We start from the raw sequence: 17,600 nt of genomic DNA, 5'->3' as shown, positions 1-17,600 counted from the left end.
TCAAATGGAGTTCTAACAGTTTTATGTTCTGTCGAAAGATGGCAGTAAATTTACAGTGGCTACATAATTTACTTTGACAATCCGTCTCTATACGCTCTATTCTGTTTGGTACAACTAAGTTATTTACATATTCTATATAGGCACTTAAGAATTATACTTTTTTATTGCAATTTTGGCGAGTATTTCAATTGCATGGTCGGTATCACAATTTTAGCCTAATATAGTTTTAATGAGATTTTTTACAATAGGTTATTGGTAATTTTAATATAAAACGACAGTTTTTTTCTCTCTCCCGTTTTGGGAATGGAGTTAAGTACGAAAGGGATAGAATTACAACTAGTTTTGTAAATTTCCTATCGCGTCCACATGTCACATCGTTATGGAGCGGCATTCTGATTATAAAATCTGTTGTGGTTTTGACATTGATATGATACGATAACTCGCGCTTGTTAATTAGTTATAGTGGGCATTTTCCGCAAGTCGACAACCATTGTGCCTATTCTGCGTGAAAATGAGGTAGCACTACTCTAGCCACCCCGGCTCCTCCATGAAACCTAGCAGTGTCTTCAGGTTGCTAACTGCCTCCTTCAGTGTGCACGGAGTCCCTAGGTATTGGTTCCTGTATACTTCTACCTGCTTACAGTGTAGGAGAATATGTTTTGCTGTTTCTTCTTCTTCCATGCACGCTCTGCACATGGGGCTGTCTGTTTTACCCATATTATGTAGGCGTTTGTTTAGTGTGTTAGTTATGTCCTGTGATTAATCCTACTATTTTGCGTAGTTGGTGTCTGGGTGTTTTTAGTAATATTTTGGTAAGCTTGTAGTTCTGTTCCGGTAGAATTTCTTTGAACTCGCGCTTGTACTTATTGTTCTTATTCGTATCATAACAATAAAATATCAAACATAATTTTAAACTTAGAATCGGCCTCCAGGTTTTCGTCTTTTCCTTTGAATACACGTTTTTGTTTTCAACACGTTTTTTAACAGTATAGTTGTTTATTGAACGAATTATATAAATGTTTCAAGTAAACAAAGTATTTTTCTAGTGAACTCTACAGCTGCTGCTCGACGCAGCGTTGGTGCCACTGCGTAGCGACGCCATTTTTCATAGCGCTAACTATAGTATGTATGTTTAGGTATTTAAATAAAAGTAAACAAACAATTTTTAGATTTTCGGGTAGATATAAGATTTATTGGTTAACCAAACAAATATAAAACCGCCTTGATCAGACACTGAACGACCTGATTTTAGCCTACATTATTACTTTGATCATGTAATGTTTTCATCTACCCTCAGCTGGCTTAAGGAGCCATTTGAGGGTAGATTTTGTTTACTTTTATTTAAATACCTAAAGATACAGAGTATAGACCCTGACGCTTGGGAGATATATGCTAGTGTGGGGAGGCTCTCAAGGTTCGGCTCACTAAGGGCCACCACACACTAGCGTACATTGAGCATAGGCGTCTAGTACTTAGTGCATACCTACTCGCTTTTACCGCATCGCATTCTCAATATGTATTTTGTATTGTTAATTGTTGATTTCCTATCCATTGATTCCGATCGTTTAAAATCACACAAAAATCGTCAAGTATGGTAATTGCTAAAGCATGTTGCGTTTTCACTAAGGCACAACCCTACTTCAATGTCCGTTCCAATTTTGAACTGTACACAGTGTACACTAGGCCTCTACAGACCTTGCCACTAATCGCATGCGATTTTAGATAATTGCCGGCTAAGTTCGAATTCATTATATCAAATCTGCCCTGCTAAGCTAAAAAGCAGTATTTTAAATGAAAATGTAATGCAAAACAAGTACTTTTAAAATCTGAAAGTTCCATTTTCAAGTTCATTTGTTTTTTAATTAACCACCTTCCAGCTTGGGAGGGCAAAAATGCCGCAATGTGATGTAGTGCACAATCTTTTGCCATCGTATTTTCTCGGAAACATTCGTATTTTTCATGCTTTCAGTCAACCTCAGTACTTTTTGTTCTGAGACTGACTGAAATAGCATATAACACGTCCGTGCCGTGAAAATACGATGGTAAAGGATTATGCATTACCTTATTCATAAAACTTTACGGGCCTGATTTAGTTAAATTATATTTTATCCCTTTCTTACAAATACATAAGTCAAAATGACAGATAAAGACAAACGATTCATAGCTAATTCAGGCCAGTAACGCGTTTATGAATAGAGTCAGACCAAGAAAAGTCTGCAGAGATTTTGACAGCACACGCAATGCAAGTGTTATTTATACGTCATAATTTCATAGACGTTTGACGTTTAAAATAACACCTGCACTAGCTGCGGGTGTTGTCAAAATCTCCGCAGACTTTTCTTGGTCTAACTCTAACGGCATATGTCTGTAAAGGCCGCAACACACTATCGCACCGCGACCTTGGTGCGTCGCACCCATAAGTGAGAGCGAGAAACAGATATCTCTTTCTCTCACTTATGGGTGCGAAGCACCAAGCTCGCGGTGCGATAGTGTGTTACCATTTTAACTCAAATCGCACAGTGTATAAAGGCTCTAAGACAGGGTTGTCGCGTGACTGATCCAATCCACCGTATGCGCGACCCTATGATAGATCCCCGGCTGTCCGCGGCTTGCGCACGAGTAGCCAGCCGAGACAACACCAATGAGGTACCATCTGCCGGCTCGCTCTAGCATCAAAGGGCCCCCGCTATCACCTTGACAGCTGTCTTTTCCGCCGCCGCGGTAGCCGGCACAGAGCATCTCTGGGTAAATTACGACGTTGATGCCTGGAAATAGAGATGATTTTTGATTAGCAAGTGGTTTGCATACAAAAAAATATGTAACAGGATATTTGTATGTATGTATGTATGTATGTAAACACTTTATTGTACATAAGACAGGTTAAGATACAATTAAAAGAAAGTTTACAATGTACAAAGGCGAACTTATCCCTATAAGGGATCTCTTATGAGATGAAAGGAAAATCGCGAATGAAAGGAAAATCTTGACTATCTGTTTTGGATATAAAGCGGTATCCAGACAGGACTGATCAAATCGGTCGATTTGATCGGAAATGAAATTGGCGTCAATCTCCAATTTTAGATTTATGGTGATATTAGAGCCCTCTGAATTGAAAACATGCCCCAGAACGAAAATACTGGCCTCACAAATTGGTATTCTTGCGTCCGCACCTCATTTTATCGGTAATATCGGTCATTATCGGCGGTTGCTATCGGCGAGCCAAATTGGCGTTTGCGTCCGCACCTCCTGATCCGATCGGGCAATTTAATCAGATTGGCGAAAAATTGACTAATCTGGATACGACTTAAACATCGTAATATCGCATAGATGGTAGGATCTTATAGATGTGCCATACGCGGGCGTCCGTGAGGGACAGAACATACGCAATGCGACACTATGATTGGTCGAGTTTATTTGTTGCCCACCATAAACCATACAAAATTTACGGTGGAAAATAAAATGTGAGACTGTGACAAGGACAACCAATAATAGCGCTTTCTCTGCTACTCCTACTGAAAGATACATAAGACTATCCCTTTCGGTCATTTCCCCCCACCCCTCATGCCTGATCCAGTTAGACTCATGTAATATCGGCTCCAGAGGGCCTACCGCGAACCACGTTCGACGTGTTGCCTCCCTGTCACACTTACGTACGAATTTACAAGTGCGACAGAGAGGCAATACGTCGAACGTGTTATCGACCCGTTCGTTTCCTCTAAATTCAAAAAGTCTTTAGGGTGTCGTGGGGAAATATAAAACACGGGAAAAAATAAGACACTCAAAAACTTCTTAAATGTATTAAAAACAAGTCACTCACGTATTTTAAGTCGAAAAACGCTCGACATGTTTCACTCCGTACCGAGTAGTATCATCAGGAGCTTGCGCTGACGGTGACGGACCGGCGCAGACTACGCGCCGCAGCCCTCCGCGCCCGATAACTCGGCACGAACGTCAACGGAAGCGTCCTCGGCAAGAGTGAAAAATGTCGAGCGTTTTTCGACTTAAAATACGTGAGTGACCCGTTTTTAATATAATATATTTAATGTCTGTGTCTCACGGAAGTTTTCTTGTTAACACTCAAAAACTTAATATTGTCTTCGGTTACCGCGATAGTCACTCATGAAATAAAACTATCGAAACGGATTATATCACGTATATTGAATACATACTACATCCCGACGTTTCGAACCCTTTACAGCGTTCTTGGTCAACGGGTGACTGAGGAAAAACTGTACTGTGCAAAAACTACCCACTTACAAAATTACGAACCGTCATAAACTATAAATTATAAGGCCAGTTATACATGCAAAATACCTTATGAACCAATTTTCAACGTCGGGATGTAGTGTATTCAATATACGCGATATAATCCGTTTCAATAGTTTTATTTCACTCAAAAACTTATTCTATTTCATTACCATTAGCTCGGTGCCACCGCTCGCACACTCTATTATCAAGCATGGGTACATCTACAGCTTGTAACGTCCGGGGTCGGAGCCGCGACCCGGGGCTTAGGGCGCCCCAGCTGAGCCCTAACACTCAAAAACTTATTCTATTTCATTACCATTAGCTCGGTGCCACCGCTCGCACACTCTATTATCAAGCACGGGCACATCTACAGCTTGTAACGTCCGTGGTCGAAGCCGTGACCCGGGGCTTAGGGCGCCCCAGCCGGCCGCCCAGCCATACTGGCCTAGGAAGTCACTGCCGCGCTCTGGCAGGCAGATTGGTGCTGGAAAAGAAACAGTGGACTTTAATTTCTGTAGCATTTAGCTGTGACATTATTCGTGTATTAATCTTGGGTTTTTGACAGTTGATAATGTCTAGACAATTCTTTCGCAGATTCTAAAACAATTTAGTAGAGTTAGACCAAGAAAAGTCTGCAGCGATTTTGATAGCCCACGCAGTGCAAGAGTTATCTATACGTCATAATTTCATAGAAGTTTGACGTTTAAAATGACACTTGCACTGCGTGGGCTATCAAAATCACTGCAGACTTTTCTCTGTCTGACTCTAGTTACCTATTTGTCACCTGCGGCGTAAATTTGAACAGCGGGTGCGCTGGTTCCGCGAAATAACAAAGTGAGGGAGTGTCATTAGAAACCGCCGAGGCTAATTTTGCAATGATTTGAACGGTGTAACCCTGAAGTCAGGCCAGTGGGCGCAGCACGGTTCCATTTTTATCGTCTATCACTATGCGCGTCCCTTTCGCACTTACGTACTTGTTAGAACGTGACAGGCATGGTGACAAGGGATAAAAACGCGACCGTGCTACGCCGCCAGGTCAGGAGCACCCTAAACCGGCGAGCGTGTATGAGAAACGTTATGAAAGTGAAGGAAGTGAAGAGGTATGTCAGAATCGTAGCAAGTGAAATTAGTGGTCTCTGCCTACCCCTCCGGGAAATAGGTGTGATTATACGTATGTATGTATGTATGTTGAACGGAGAAAGGTGAGGGAGAGATAAACTTCATAATTTCATAGAAACTTGACAGGTTGACGTGTAAAAGTGCCCTTGTGGCCTATTTGCTGAATAAATATTGAAGTTTGAAGATTAATGATGACATTTCCACACTTTAACGCATCACTGCCCGGGGGCGTGGCCTAGGAACAAACTTGTATGACGGTGAACGCACATGTGCGTTGGGGGCAGTGAATGTGTTATCATTGCAAAAAATGTCTTTGTGTAAAAATGTCTTATAATATTTATTTATTCATTTTTATTTAAAAGTCATGAAGAATTAACTCGGTCTGACTCTTGACATAACACATTTTCATATAAATTCGACGAAAATTTGTCAATTTAACATTAATAATGACATTGACACTCTTAGAGCATTTAATAACTGGAGTCGCCTTTAAAGGCTTACCCCTCTGCCGAAAAACTTGCACAATTGTGCAAACTTTTGGACTGACATGGCTATTTGTACGTTACGTACAAATCATGTAGAAATAGCAATATATTTCACGTCCCTCCCCCGCAAAAATCGGCAGACTGTTTCGTACAGTCAACAACAGAGCTATGAATAGAGGCAAAGTGCCAAAAATATGTATACACGACCTTAATGTACAGGCAATAAAGTACTGTATACATATTTTTGACACTTTGCCTGTATTCATAGCTCTGTTGTTGACTGTACAGAAAATGACAGCCATGAAGTCTCCAGTTACTTAATGCTCTAAGCATGATATGCAGTTAGCTCGGTCCTTTAGTTATTAAACGTTTGGAAGTAAAATACGTATATATATATATAGGTAAAATACTGACCTATATGTGGCATGTAATGGACATTCCTATCCAACGTCAACACCGCCACGTCAAATCTATCCGCTTGAGGCGTGAACTTGAACAGCGGGTGCACTTTGATCCCGCGCACACCGAACGTGTACGCCGGCAGCGGTTCAGCGGCCGAGTTTATGACGTAGTCGCCGAGCGTGACGCGGACGTGACGCGGCTGGGCGCGCGCCACGCAGTGCCCGGCTGTGACCACGTGGCGGCGGGAGATGAGAGAGCCACCGCATCTGGAATGATAGGGAGGTGATAAAGGTTATACAGCGACTATTTTTTATATGATTGTCAGCATGTCAGAAAGGTCAATAAATAAATATAAATAAATATTAGGGGGACATCTTCATCAACCTAGCCCCAAACTAAGCAAAGCTTGTACTATGGGTGCTAGGCGACGATATACATACTTATATAGATAAATACATACAGTATAGAAAACACCCATGACTCAGGAACAAATATTTGTGTTCATCACACAAATAAATGCCCTTACCGGGATTCGAACCCAGGACCATCGGCTTCGCAGGCAGGGTCACTACCCACTAGGCCAGAAGTCCACTACTTGACGCTAGATGTCGCTAGGTACGAAATAACTCGCGGTTTGGTAAGAAAACTCTATGGTATATCTCTCAATGGTATCAGTTAGCGTTATCGTTATGCGACTTAATGAGTCTTTCCTATGTATATAATAAAATAGTCTTTGCTTTAGACTCTTTAGAGCAAAGACTTAGGTCTTACTGGGTCTCAGGAGGTTAGCCTCCTGAGACCCAGAAGCAATTGTTTTGTTTTTGAAATTGGAACTCTTAGTTACACAATAAAAGTTCAAAATAGATTTTGGAATATGTGCAAAAAATTATACGCAGGGGCTTTAGAGGCTAAATAAATACACTTAAAACCAAGTGAAAACAGTTCTGAAGAAATGTAAGCTCATTAAATCATTATTTCTAATCCTTTAATAGCACCTACATACTTATTGGAACATAAAATTGACTAACGCTCCACAAAATCCACATACAATCTAAAAGCAATCATAAAGTTCTAGCCATAAGGTAGATATTCCCCTAATTGTTTAAAACTAGGTTTATATGTTGTAAAAGTAACATCTATGATGTAACATGCCCTTTCATGTGGACGCGCCTTTTTAGTAAGAATTAATGATATGTGAAACTAATCTGTGTAATCGCTGCCTTATATTACAGTGTGATATAACATAAAGGCGTAGTTACACTGGAGTGGGAAACGTTTTGGTAACGATATTTAGACTGGTACTCATAAATATAGGGTGTACCGTGTATTATGATACTGTTCCTTAAATAAATTATTGTCATCATCATTAACTTAACAGTTATTCTCTTGTCGGTGGAGTATCTTCCAGCTTTCCCTATGTTGCGCCAGCTCTTTGACTTTTTGATACGACACGACCCCTACTTTTTAGGGTTCCGTACCCAAAGGGTAAAACGGGACCCTATTACTAAGACTTCGCTGTCCGTCCGTCCGTCCGTCCATCCTTCCGTCCGTCCGTCCGTCCGTCCGTCCGTCCATCTGTCTGTCACCAGGCTGTATCTCACGAACCGTGATAGCTAGACAGTTGAAATTTTCACAGATGATGTATTTCTGTTGCCGCTATAACAACAAATACTAAAAACAGAATAAAATAAAGATTTAAATGGGGCTCCCATACAACAAACGTGATTTTTGACCATAGTTAAGCAACGTCGGGAGTGGTCAGTACTTGGATGGGTGACCGTTTTTTTTTTGCTTTTTTTTTCGTTTTTTTTTTGTATTATGGTACGGAATCCTTCGTGCGCGAGTCCGACTTGCACTTGCCCGGTTTTTTCTTTCACTTGCTCCAAAAAGCTGCGTCTGGATTCTGGATTCCTCTTCCCCGCTTGGGTCAAACAGATCACTGTGTTATGTCTTTCCTGTAGACATACACGAGAGTTAAGGGCTATAAAGGTTAATTTACATATTTAACCCTTATCCACGTGAAAAGGTCCTCCTTTTATTTAGAGAACTATGATAAAATCATTGCTTACATGCCCACAAGCTGTTAACTATTGCCCACAGGAGAGAAAAATGTACTGTTCGCGATAACACACTAGTTTTCTCTTAAAAAAATTAACCTTTATAGGCCTTAACTCTTGTGTATGTCTACAGGAAAGACATAACACAGTGATCTGTTTGACCCGCTTGCGTCCTACCTATCCGCCCCTCCAGGATAGTTTTAAAGAAGTGGTCATGTCGTATTAAGTATCCAATCATTTATCCGCGTCTATTTGCAAAGAAATTATTCTTTAGTAGTCTTTGATAATATTGTGCCACTTAAATTGTGATGGGAGATACGTATTTAAATATGAAATTATGTAAAATTACACAAATATTATGAATATTGAATATTACATAATAATAATCCCTTAACCTTAACACTTACTAATAATATCACGAATAATTCGAAAAGGTATTTACTTATTTTTTAGGTACCTACTTTTACCAGTATTTTTATTAGAATTAGGAGTATAATTGTAGTAAAATCAAAGATAAAAATCATTTATTAAACTTAAAAAAATATAGGTCGGTATTCGGTACTTCTTAACTCTTCGATTTTCATGATGATGATATACCTCTACTATAGTTACTAATATTCTTTATCCCAATGGTTTTACAGTATAAATCTTGCAATACTGTTTTAAACACTGTTGTAACATCTCCACATAACTTGTATCTTGTAACTTCACTCACTCATCACTGTAATGTTGACATAAGTGACATAACCTATGTAACCAGGCGGCTTAGCACGGTCGCGTTTTTATCCCTTGTCACCATGCCTGTCACGTTCTAACAAGTATGTAAGTGCGAAAGGGACGCGCATAGTGATAGTCGATAAAAATGGAACCGTGCTGAGCCCGCTGACATCGATAAAAACAATTGCTACACTTAATAACTCCAGGAAGTTAAATATAAACAATGACTCGAATCATCCAATTTTCTTTACGTAACCGTATCTTATGGAAAACGTAACTGTCAGTAACCATACCATCATATGGAGACCAACTCAGATTTTTCACATACACTTTTTCGCTACGATTTGGATCTTATTATGATACTATTGATATTGGCAACGAGCCATGGAGCGTAGCATATTAGGCGTCAAATTGGTGGATCGAGTCCGGAACACCACGCTACGCTCCAAGACCCAAATCGTCGATGTAGCTCGGAAGGCGGCCAAGCTAAAATGGCCGCTGGTCACGTCTGCCGAATGCCGAATGAGTTGTGGGGCAAAATCACTTCAGAGTGGGAGCCCGAAAACTCAAATCGGGGACCTGACAGACCCTGCCGGCGATGGCGGGATGAACTATAAGACTCCTTCTTAAAGGAGTGGCCAGACATAGCACTGGGCAGAGATTTGTGGAGAAATTGGGGGAGGCCTTTGCCCAGCAGTGGGACACGACAAGCTCCAAATAATATAAATACAATACCTATATGATACGACTTTGAGAATACCTACATTGAAGAGGAAACTCAAGGTTCCGAATTAAATAAGAATAATATTATTTATTTAAACCTTCAATATTATATAATCTAATACCTTTAAAAGAGCAATTCTTGTTTATTTATTTATTTATATATATATTTCGGGGACCTCGGAAACGGCTCTAACGATTTCGATGAAATTTGCTATATGGGGGTTTTGGGGGGCGATAAATCGTTCTAGCTAGGTCTTATCTCTGGGCAAACGCGCATTTTTTATATGTTTTCCGAGCAAAGCTCGGTCTCCCAGACCGTATATATTATATAGCTATTATATTTTTATAGACCTTAGCGAACTCGGCGCCGTCGACTGGACAAGTGGACAGAGACGGCTTTGGACAGAGTAGCATGGCGGTCTTTGGTGTCGGAGGCCAAGATCCACTTCGGGTCGTTGCGCCACAGCAGTAAGTAAATAATATTTTGATACTCACATTTTAAGCTTAGATACCAATAGTAGAATAGAGTTAGACCAAGGCAAGTCTGCAACGATCTTGATAGCACACGCAGTGCAAGTGTTATTTTAAACGTCAAACTTCTATGAAATATGACGTATAAATAACACTCCGTTGTGCTATCAAAATCGTTGCAGACTTGTCTTTATCTAACTCTACATATTATAAACAAATATAATTCAAACTTAAAATAAAAACAAAGAAAATATCACTTACCTCAAATTTTATATTACAGCGGTTAAAGTGTTAGTTTTGATATAAACTATGTTATTTTACATACTTAAGTAAACGAGAAGAAAAATGTGCGAAAAAGTAGACAGGAATAATAAAAATAATGTAGTATACTACTTAAGTAAAGAAATAATACACGAGACAGAAGATTGAGAGAAAAACAGAGCAAAATTAAACAAATACACAAAATACATTTAAAATTGATATTTTGAATGTACAAAACTTTTTAAACTATATCATGCTACATGCATTTATCTACTCTAAAATCATTTCTAAAGAAACTACGAAAACCATTTGGCAAATGCGATATTATAAGATTAACTATGCAGTTTGAAAATTACATTTGCCAAAATAAGAAAAAAAAAATCTAGTTTTTTCTACTAGTGTGCTACCTATGTTAAAAAATCCAAAATACTTACTACCTTTAAGTACTTATATTTCAAAAAAAACTTTAGTTATTTTCCCACTCGCATTCTCAAAACATTTTTTAAAAGGTTACATCTATCTCTTTGCAGGACATTTTCTAAAGTTGAACAAAGAGAAGTATGCAACGATTTTGATAGCACACGCAGTGCAAGTGTTATTTTAAATGTCAAACTTCTCTGAAATTTTTTGACGTACAAATGACACATGCACTGCGTGTACTATCAAAACCGTTGCAGATTTCTTATGGTCTAACTCTACTACTATTCAAAATAAAAAATAATAAATAAAACTGTCAACAAAACCGAACTTTAAAGCGTGAAAAATGAAACGCCTAAATATAAACTCTTTTTGGAAAAATTATTGGTAGCTAATTATTGAATTAGCTACCAATAAAAAAATAATAAATAATTATAATAATTTCGTAAAATATAAAACTTTACTGTTAGAAAGTGTCCTTCAAAAAGGTGAATGTAACCCCTTTAAATAACTTTATTCCCATTTTCATGCCTGCAACTATCAAACATATTCCATTTTTTGCAGCTTCTACCATTATCTACCACGATGGTACCATTTTCTACCAGTTACTGATATCGGGCTATCTCTTTCGCACATTTACCTCTCTATCCAACACTGCTTCCACCCGATAAGCTCGAAAATCGACATAAGCATGTTGCATCTGGAATTCATTAATACACGTATTAGTAGATTATTTATAAACAAAAACAAATACCATTTCAAAACCGAGTAAGGTAAGGTGGGGTTATGACTACTACCGGGGCAAGACAAACACTTGTGTGGAATCCTCATACTGTTTGTCTTGCACCGAGCAAAATAAAGTATGTTCGTCTAACCCCACCTTACCTTATATTATTTAAAATTGTTTTTTTTTTAATAAATATGTACCTTATAGTCTGTATCTTTTGGTATTTAAAAAAAGAATAAACAAAATCTACCCTTAAATGGCTCCTTAAGCCAGTTGAGGGTAGATCAAAACATTACATGATCAAATAATGTAGGTTAAAGTCAGGTCGTTCAGTGACTGATCCGGGCGGTTTTGAATTTGGTTGGTTAAGATTAACCAATAATAATGTAATAGTTTATACGACAACGGTTTCACTCACTTGAATTTTTAGTCGCTATTGGCGACATGTTTCGGGCCCATCGGGGGTCCTTCCTCAGGCTCGACACCCCCGCTCTGTCAGCGCGCGCGCAACGAGCGACGAGGCGGGCGGCGCGATCAGTGCACGAGTTGCAGCCGCCGCGAGCACTCGAGCCTGAGGAAGGACCCCCGATGGGCCCGAAACATGTCGCCAATAGCGACTAAAAATTCAAGGGAGTGAAACCGTTGTCGTATAAACAATTTAAAATAGGTCTCACGAAAGTTTAATATCAATAATGTAATAACCACCCGAAAAAGTACAAATTGTTTGTTTACTTTTATTTAAATACCTAAAGATACAAACTATAACTTAATATTGCGTTATAAAGGGTTAAGTACACATAAAGCTATGAACAAAGTGTGTTAAGTGTTAATACAGTTACCTACATCATTTCATAAGCATGGCTAATTTAGTGTTAGAATTAAAAGCAGGGGCCCATTTCTCGAACAATATTAGTCTAATATTATTAGTGTGTTGTCATGGCAACCCATACGATTTGACAGTTCGTGGACTAATAATACTAGTCTAATATCGTTCGAGAAATGGGCCCCAGGAGTGGTATTCTGATTTTAAAATCTGTAACGGTTTTGACATTGATATATTACGATCGCTCGCGTTTATTGGCGTGCACAAAATATATGTGCCGTGTCATGACATCTCGCACTTTATTAATGTGACTAGAAAGTTGACATTTTAAATTGAAAAAATCGGCCTACTATGAGGCCGATCGAACCCACAAAAATGACAATTTGAATTTCACTTTGACATTACTCGTCGCGTGTGCCTATTGCAGCTGCGTTACTGTTGCGACATTACTGCGTTGATGCCGCCGCTGTTGGTAACATTCCATTTCTAACCGCAGCTGCACTACCGGTACTGAACGCGGCGCTGTCATTGTCAATTTCCATAGTAAAATGGACAGTAATGCAGCTGCGGTTAGAAATGGAATGTTACCATTAATCTCTGTTTCCTTTATAAAATGAGAGACGTGAACGTCATAATTGCGACAGTAATGCGGCGGCAAATGTCACTGATTTTATCAAAGAAATTGATTCATACAGCAGCGATATCAATGCATGACTTCTGCAGCATTGATATCGCAAAGAGTAATGCAAAACTGAAGTTGACATCTGAATTTCATTTCCACGTTGTAGCGAGCGAGATGCACCGTAAGTAGATAACAAATAACATAATATATCAATACTCGTAACAGATTTTGAAAAGATCGAATGCCTCCGGGTACTTTAATTTCGGTGTGATGTGATTGTGATGTGTAAGTTAATTTTTACAAGTTGTTCAGTGTTAGTTTACTTGTACGTGTATTTGTACATCATATAATACATAATTGTTTGTAGAGTTAGACCAAGAAAAGTCTGCGGCGATTTTGATAGCCCACGCAGTGCAAGTGTTATTTATACGTCATATTTTCATAGAAGTTTGACGTTTAAAATAACACTGGCACTGCGAGGGCTGTCAAAATCGCTGCAGACTTTTCTTGGCCTAACTCTAACACCAAGGTGATCTAAAAAATGTTTTTAACAATTTTTTGTACCAATAATGTCAAATTCATAGCATGAACTTGTTTAAGACTTAACATATGAAAAAATGCAAAATGTTAAATTAAAATCTGCAATTGTTTACTCGACATCTTGTAAATGTCTGTTTTTTATATAACGATTGGAAATTGAACCTTATAGCCCTGTAATAAGGTACCTGGAGGAGCCAATCCTGATGTAAGCTTGCCAAGGGAACGTTCCGAAACCCGCATCGTCGCCGCCGACGATGCGCCGCTGCGCGGTCTGCTTTCCAACAGCTATGCCGCAGCCTAGAAAGAAAGATATAGAATATTATTGAAATGATACAGATTATCAAAATTTGCTAGAGTATAAGATACACTGCACCAACTAGGCGATGATTAATTTGGAATTTGTTGTTTAAAGTGGTGCTGTATAGACCGTCAAGAAATTGTAGAAATTAAAAAGTGGCAACATCGTACTGTCGTCCCGTTTTCTTAGATTGATTTAAAAGGGACGACACTACGAGGTTGCCAGCTTGCCACTTTTTAATTTCTACAATTTCTTGTCGGTCAATACACCATGTCGCTTACGCATAGAGAAATTCCACTACTTGATGTTAGATGTCGACTACAAAATAACGCGCGTTTTCATGAGAAAACTGATGTATGGAGTTACCACTCTTTCCTTACATATATTTCTCTTTGGCAGTACTGCACCATATATTTTGAGGTTACTGAATTGACTACAATTAATGTCATTTTTTGACAACCAGAGTTTTCCCTTAGACTATGTCTTTCCCATCACGGAACAATGGTGCTCCGGACCTTTGGGAGGCGTGCCCGGAGCCGAAGCCAACACGTAGAGGCCCTTTTGACACTTTAATGAAATGTAAGGGGTGCACAGGGTTCCCTTAGACTTATTGTTATGACGAAGGTAATTCTAATAATTTTTACTAAGAAGTGTAACACCTGACTCATAATATGGTGGAAAGTTTTGCTGGCTATGGATGAGGTCTAGGTGGCTCAGATGGCAGCGCGCTGGAGTATCGATCCAGAGGCCGTGAGTTCAAGTCTCACCCAAGACAGTAATTTTTCCACTTTTAAATTTATTCTAAGACCTGTTTCCCACTGACGTTCAGTTTTTTGATTAATACAAACTTTCACACGAGGATTCTGTTTGCGGGATCCTGCATGCATACTACAGAAAACCGTACCCGCAAAAAACTGGACGTCAGTGGGAAACAGCTCTAAAGGGCCACACAGATTAACCGTTAATCTTAATCTTAATAAGCTTAATTTTTACTTGTATAATACCTTCAAACGTATAGTTCTCCCAGTCCACTTTCGGTATTTTCTTCTCACTCCTCCGTATCACTCGTATGATTCTCACTTCATTCGTGAATCCAGCGAGAAGAAACATTACCACTATAATTATTAACTTCATTTTCGATTCGGCACATCACAGTAATCTTAAATTACTGATAGTTCTTTCTTTTTCCATTCATGTTGATTGAGCAATTTTGTTTTTCATGGGGTTGGCAAATGTCAATGGTTTACATAGATGGCGCCAACATAATGCCAAATGTCAATGGTTTAAATAGATGGATGGGTTTTACTTGTCTCTTGTATTATTCTATGAGATTTGGATTAAAGAGCATCCAGGCTATAAAATTTAAAAAAAATACACAATTCTGGGGATTGACAGGTAAACCTATACTCGTATGCTGTCACCATCTGTAAAACACTCCAACCGGCCAACCCTATTGACTGACAAGATGACTTCGACTTTCGTTTATTTTGAGTACATATCTAGTAGTTGCTAGTAGTAATGAATACTTCTTTAGATACTCTTAACAATAAGGGGGTTTTCAGAAAAAATGGTACCATTTACTTTTTTACGAAAAACCATAAACGTTTGTGTTATTTACACTCAGAATCACGGGTACTATTGAATGAAACAAAGAAAAAAAGTGTCCCCAGTGTTTCATACAAATTTTGGATGTCAGTTTTGTAACGGTCCATACAAAATGTATGTGAAAATGCGTTAGAAAACTATCTTTTTGGGACACATTTTTTTTTCATTTTAAATCGATAGTCCTCGTGATTCTGAGTAGAAATAACCCAAAAGTTGGTGGATTTTCGAAAAAAAGTAAATGGTACACTTTTAAGTGAAAATTGCCATAATGACCTTATGTTGGTCTGTATAATCAAAATATATAACGTACAAAAAAGTGACGTTTCGCAGTATTTCTAATCTTTAATATTAAACATACAAGTAAATTAAAAAAAGGAATTTCAAGTTAAGGAATGAAAGCATATTAAAAATATTAATAATTAAAATTCCTCTAGATAGTATATTATAAATTATAATATACCATTAAATGAAACACATTGAACTATCATCACATAAGACTAAAACTTGTTAGTTAACTTCAAACAGAAAACACAAACATGACCGGTATTTTAAACTTAAGCACTTCACTTTATTATAACTTTTTTCAAGCCATTACGTTTGGTTTCGGACCATATTCCACCCCTTTTTGCTAACTTTTTTTCCACCTTTTTTCACACGTCCATCGCACACATAACTCGATTGTAAACTAACCGCCCCCCTTATTAGATAAGCATTACATACATGTAATCGCACTAATTGTATGTAAGTTCCTGTACGGATATCCGAATAGTTATGTATGAATACTTTATGAAGATCATGCATGAGAGGCGGCAACCATGCGGCTTGTATGTTGAACTACTTAATGCTGCATGCTGAATGTTGTTATGTTGGACCTTAATGCGCCTTGTGTGTTGAACTATATAATTAGGTTGCATGTTGTTATGTTAGAATTCTGTAGCTCAACTACCAATAGTTTATTTATTGTTTTTATTATCTATTTGCAACCCACCAGTAGTACCACTTTATATATATTTATTTTTTTGTTTTTTTGTTTTTTTTACATAAATATAATATTGTGGTAATTAAATAGGTACAGAAATTTACAAACTTATAACTATGTAAATATAAAAATTAGGGGTATTATATAGTATTAGGCCATAGGTACCCGGCTAAATGTACCTAGCACGCGGCTGGCGTATCCTCTTTGCACGGCTAGCGAAATACGCTGGATTAAAAATGCGCCGGACCTGGAGTCGTCGGTTTTCTCTCGTAAGCGTTGACCTAACTTTCTTATAAATTTTTTAGCATCAGCACACCAATGTAAATAAATGATTTTTTCTTATAAAAAATATTGAACTCTATCAAATTGACAAAAAGTCAAAACTTAATTGAGGCCTGTTTTAAGTGCAGGACGCCGGTCGTCAGAAGATTAATGAGGTCGATTCTAATCAAAACATTTGTTATTATACTTATTATTTATTGGTTTTGACACGACCTTAGAATTTGTGTTTGTTACATACTAACAAAATTTAACAAAGGTTTGCTAAGTGTTATGAATAAGGTTAACCGTTAATAAGCGTCGGTTGCACCAAATTGTTTATAATCGCATTAAATTAATCAATTACTTAATCGCTTAATACATCGCATGATCACATGTCTGGATATTTGTTAACATATAATTTGATTTAGCTGATATTTGGCATACATAAATTTGCATCCTGCCCATCCTAACCTACGGTGCACAAACTTGGTCATTCACTGAGGTTCAGGCGGAGTATGTCACTTTCTTAGGACGTCACATTCTGAGGACGTCACATTCTGAGTTCGTCACTTTCTGAGTACGTCACTTTATGAGAACGCCACTTTCTGAGTACGTCACTTTCTGAGTTCGTCACTTTCTGAGTACGTCACTTTCTGAGAACGCCACTTTCTGAGTACGTCACTTTCTGAGGACGTCACTTTCTGAGAGCGCCACTTTCTGAGGACGTCGCTTTCTGAGTACGTCACGTTTTTTAGCATAGGTACGATATCATCATCATCATCATATTTCCAAGCAGATGTAGTCGCGGGTCGAAGCTAGCGCAACATATTATCTACAGTCCGTTA

The 17,600-nt window shown here is 38.3% G+C and overlaps 2 protein-coding genes across 3 annotated transcripts in view; one reads left to right on the top strand and one right to left on the bottom strand.

Moving 5' to 3' along the window:
- LOC134802742 (probable chitinase 2) overlaps nucleotides 1-17,600 on the top strand; it is a 317,146-nt gene that overhangs the window by 180,474 nt on the left and 119,072 nt on the right. The window lies entirely within an intron of this gene.
- LOC134802736 (serine protease 33) overlaps nucleotides 2,533-17,600 on the bottom strand; it is a 70,843-nt gene continuing 55,775 nt past the window's right edge. For both annotated transcript variants that reach the window (XM_063775405.1, XM_063775407.1), the window contains 4 exons: nucleotides 13,798-13,909; nucleotides 6,267-6,520; nucleotides 4,565-4,732; nucleotides 2,533-2,765 (listed from right to left, as the gene is read on the bottom strand). In XM_063775405.1, coding sequence (XP_063631475.1) covers nucleotides 2,533-2,765; nucleotides 4,565-4,732; nucleotides 6,267-6,520; nucleotides 13,798-13,909 — 767 coding nt within the window. The remainder of the gene's footprint in view (nucleotides 2,766-4,564; nucleotides 4,733-6,266; nucleotides 6,521-13,797; nucleotides 13,910-17,600) is intronic.

The sequence above is a fragment of the Cydia splendana genome, chromosome 25, assembly GCF_910591565.1.
Source record: "Cydia splendana chromosome 25, ilCydSple1.2, whole genome shotgun sequence".
In the NCBI taxonomy this organism is placed as follows: domain Eukaryota; kingdom Metazoa; phylum Arthropoda; class Insecta; order Lepidoptera; family Tortricidae; genus Cydia; species Cydia splendana.
The sequence above is the reverse complement of the archived record's forward strand: the minus strand, read 5'-3'. Positions and strand labels throughout refer to the sequence as shown.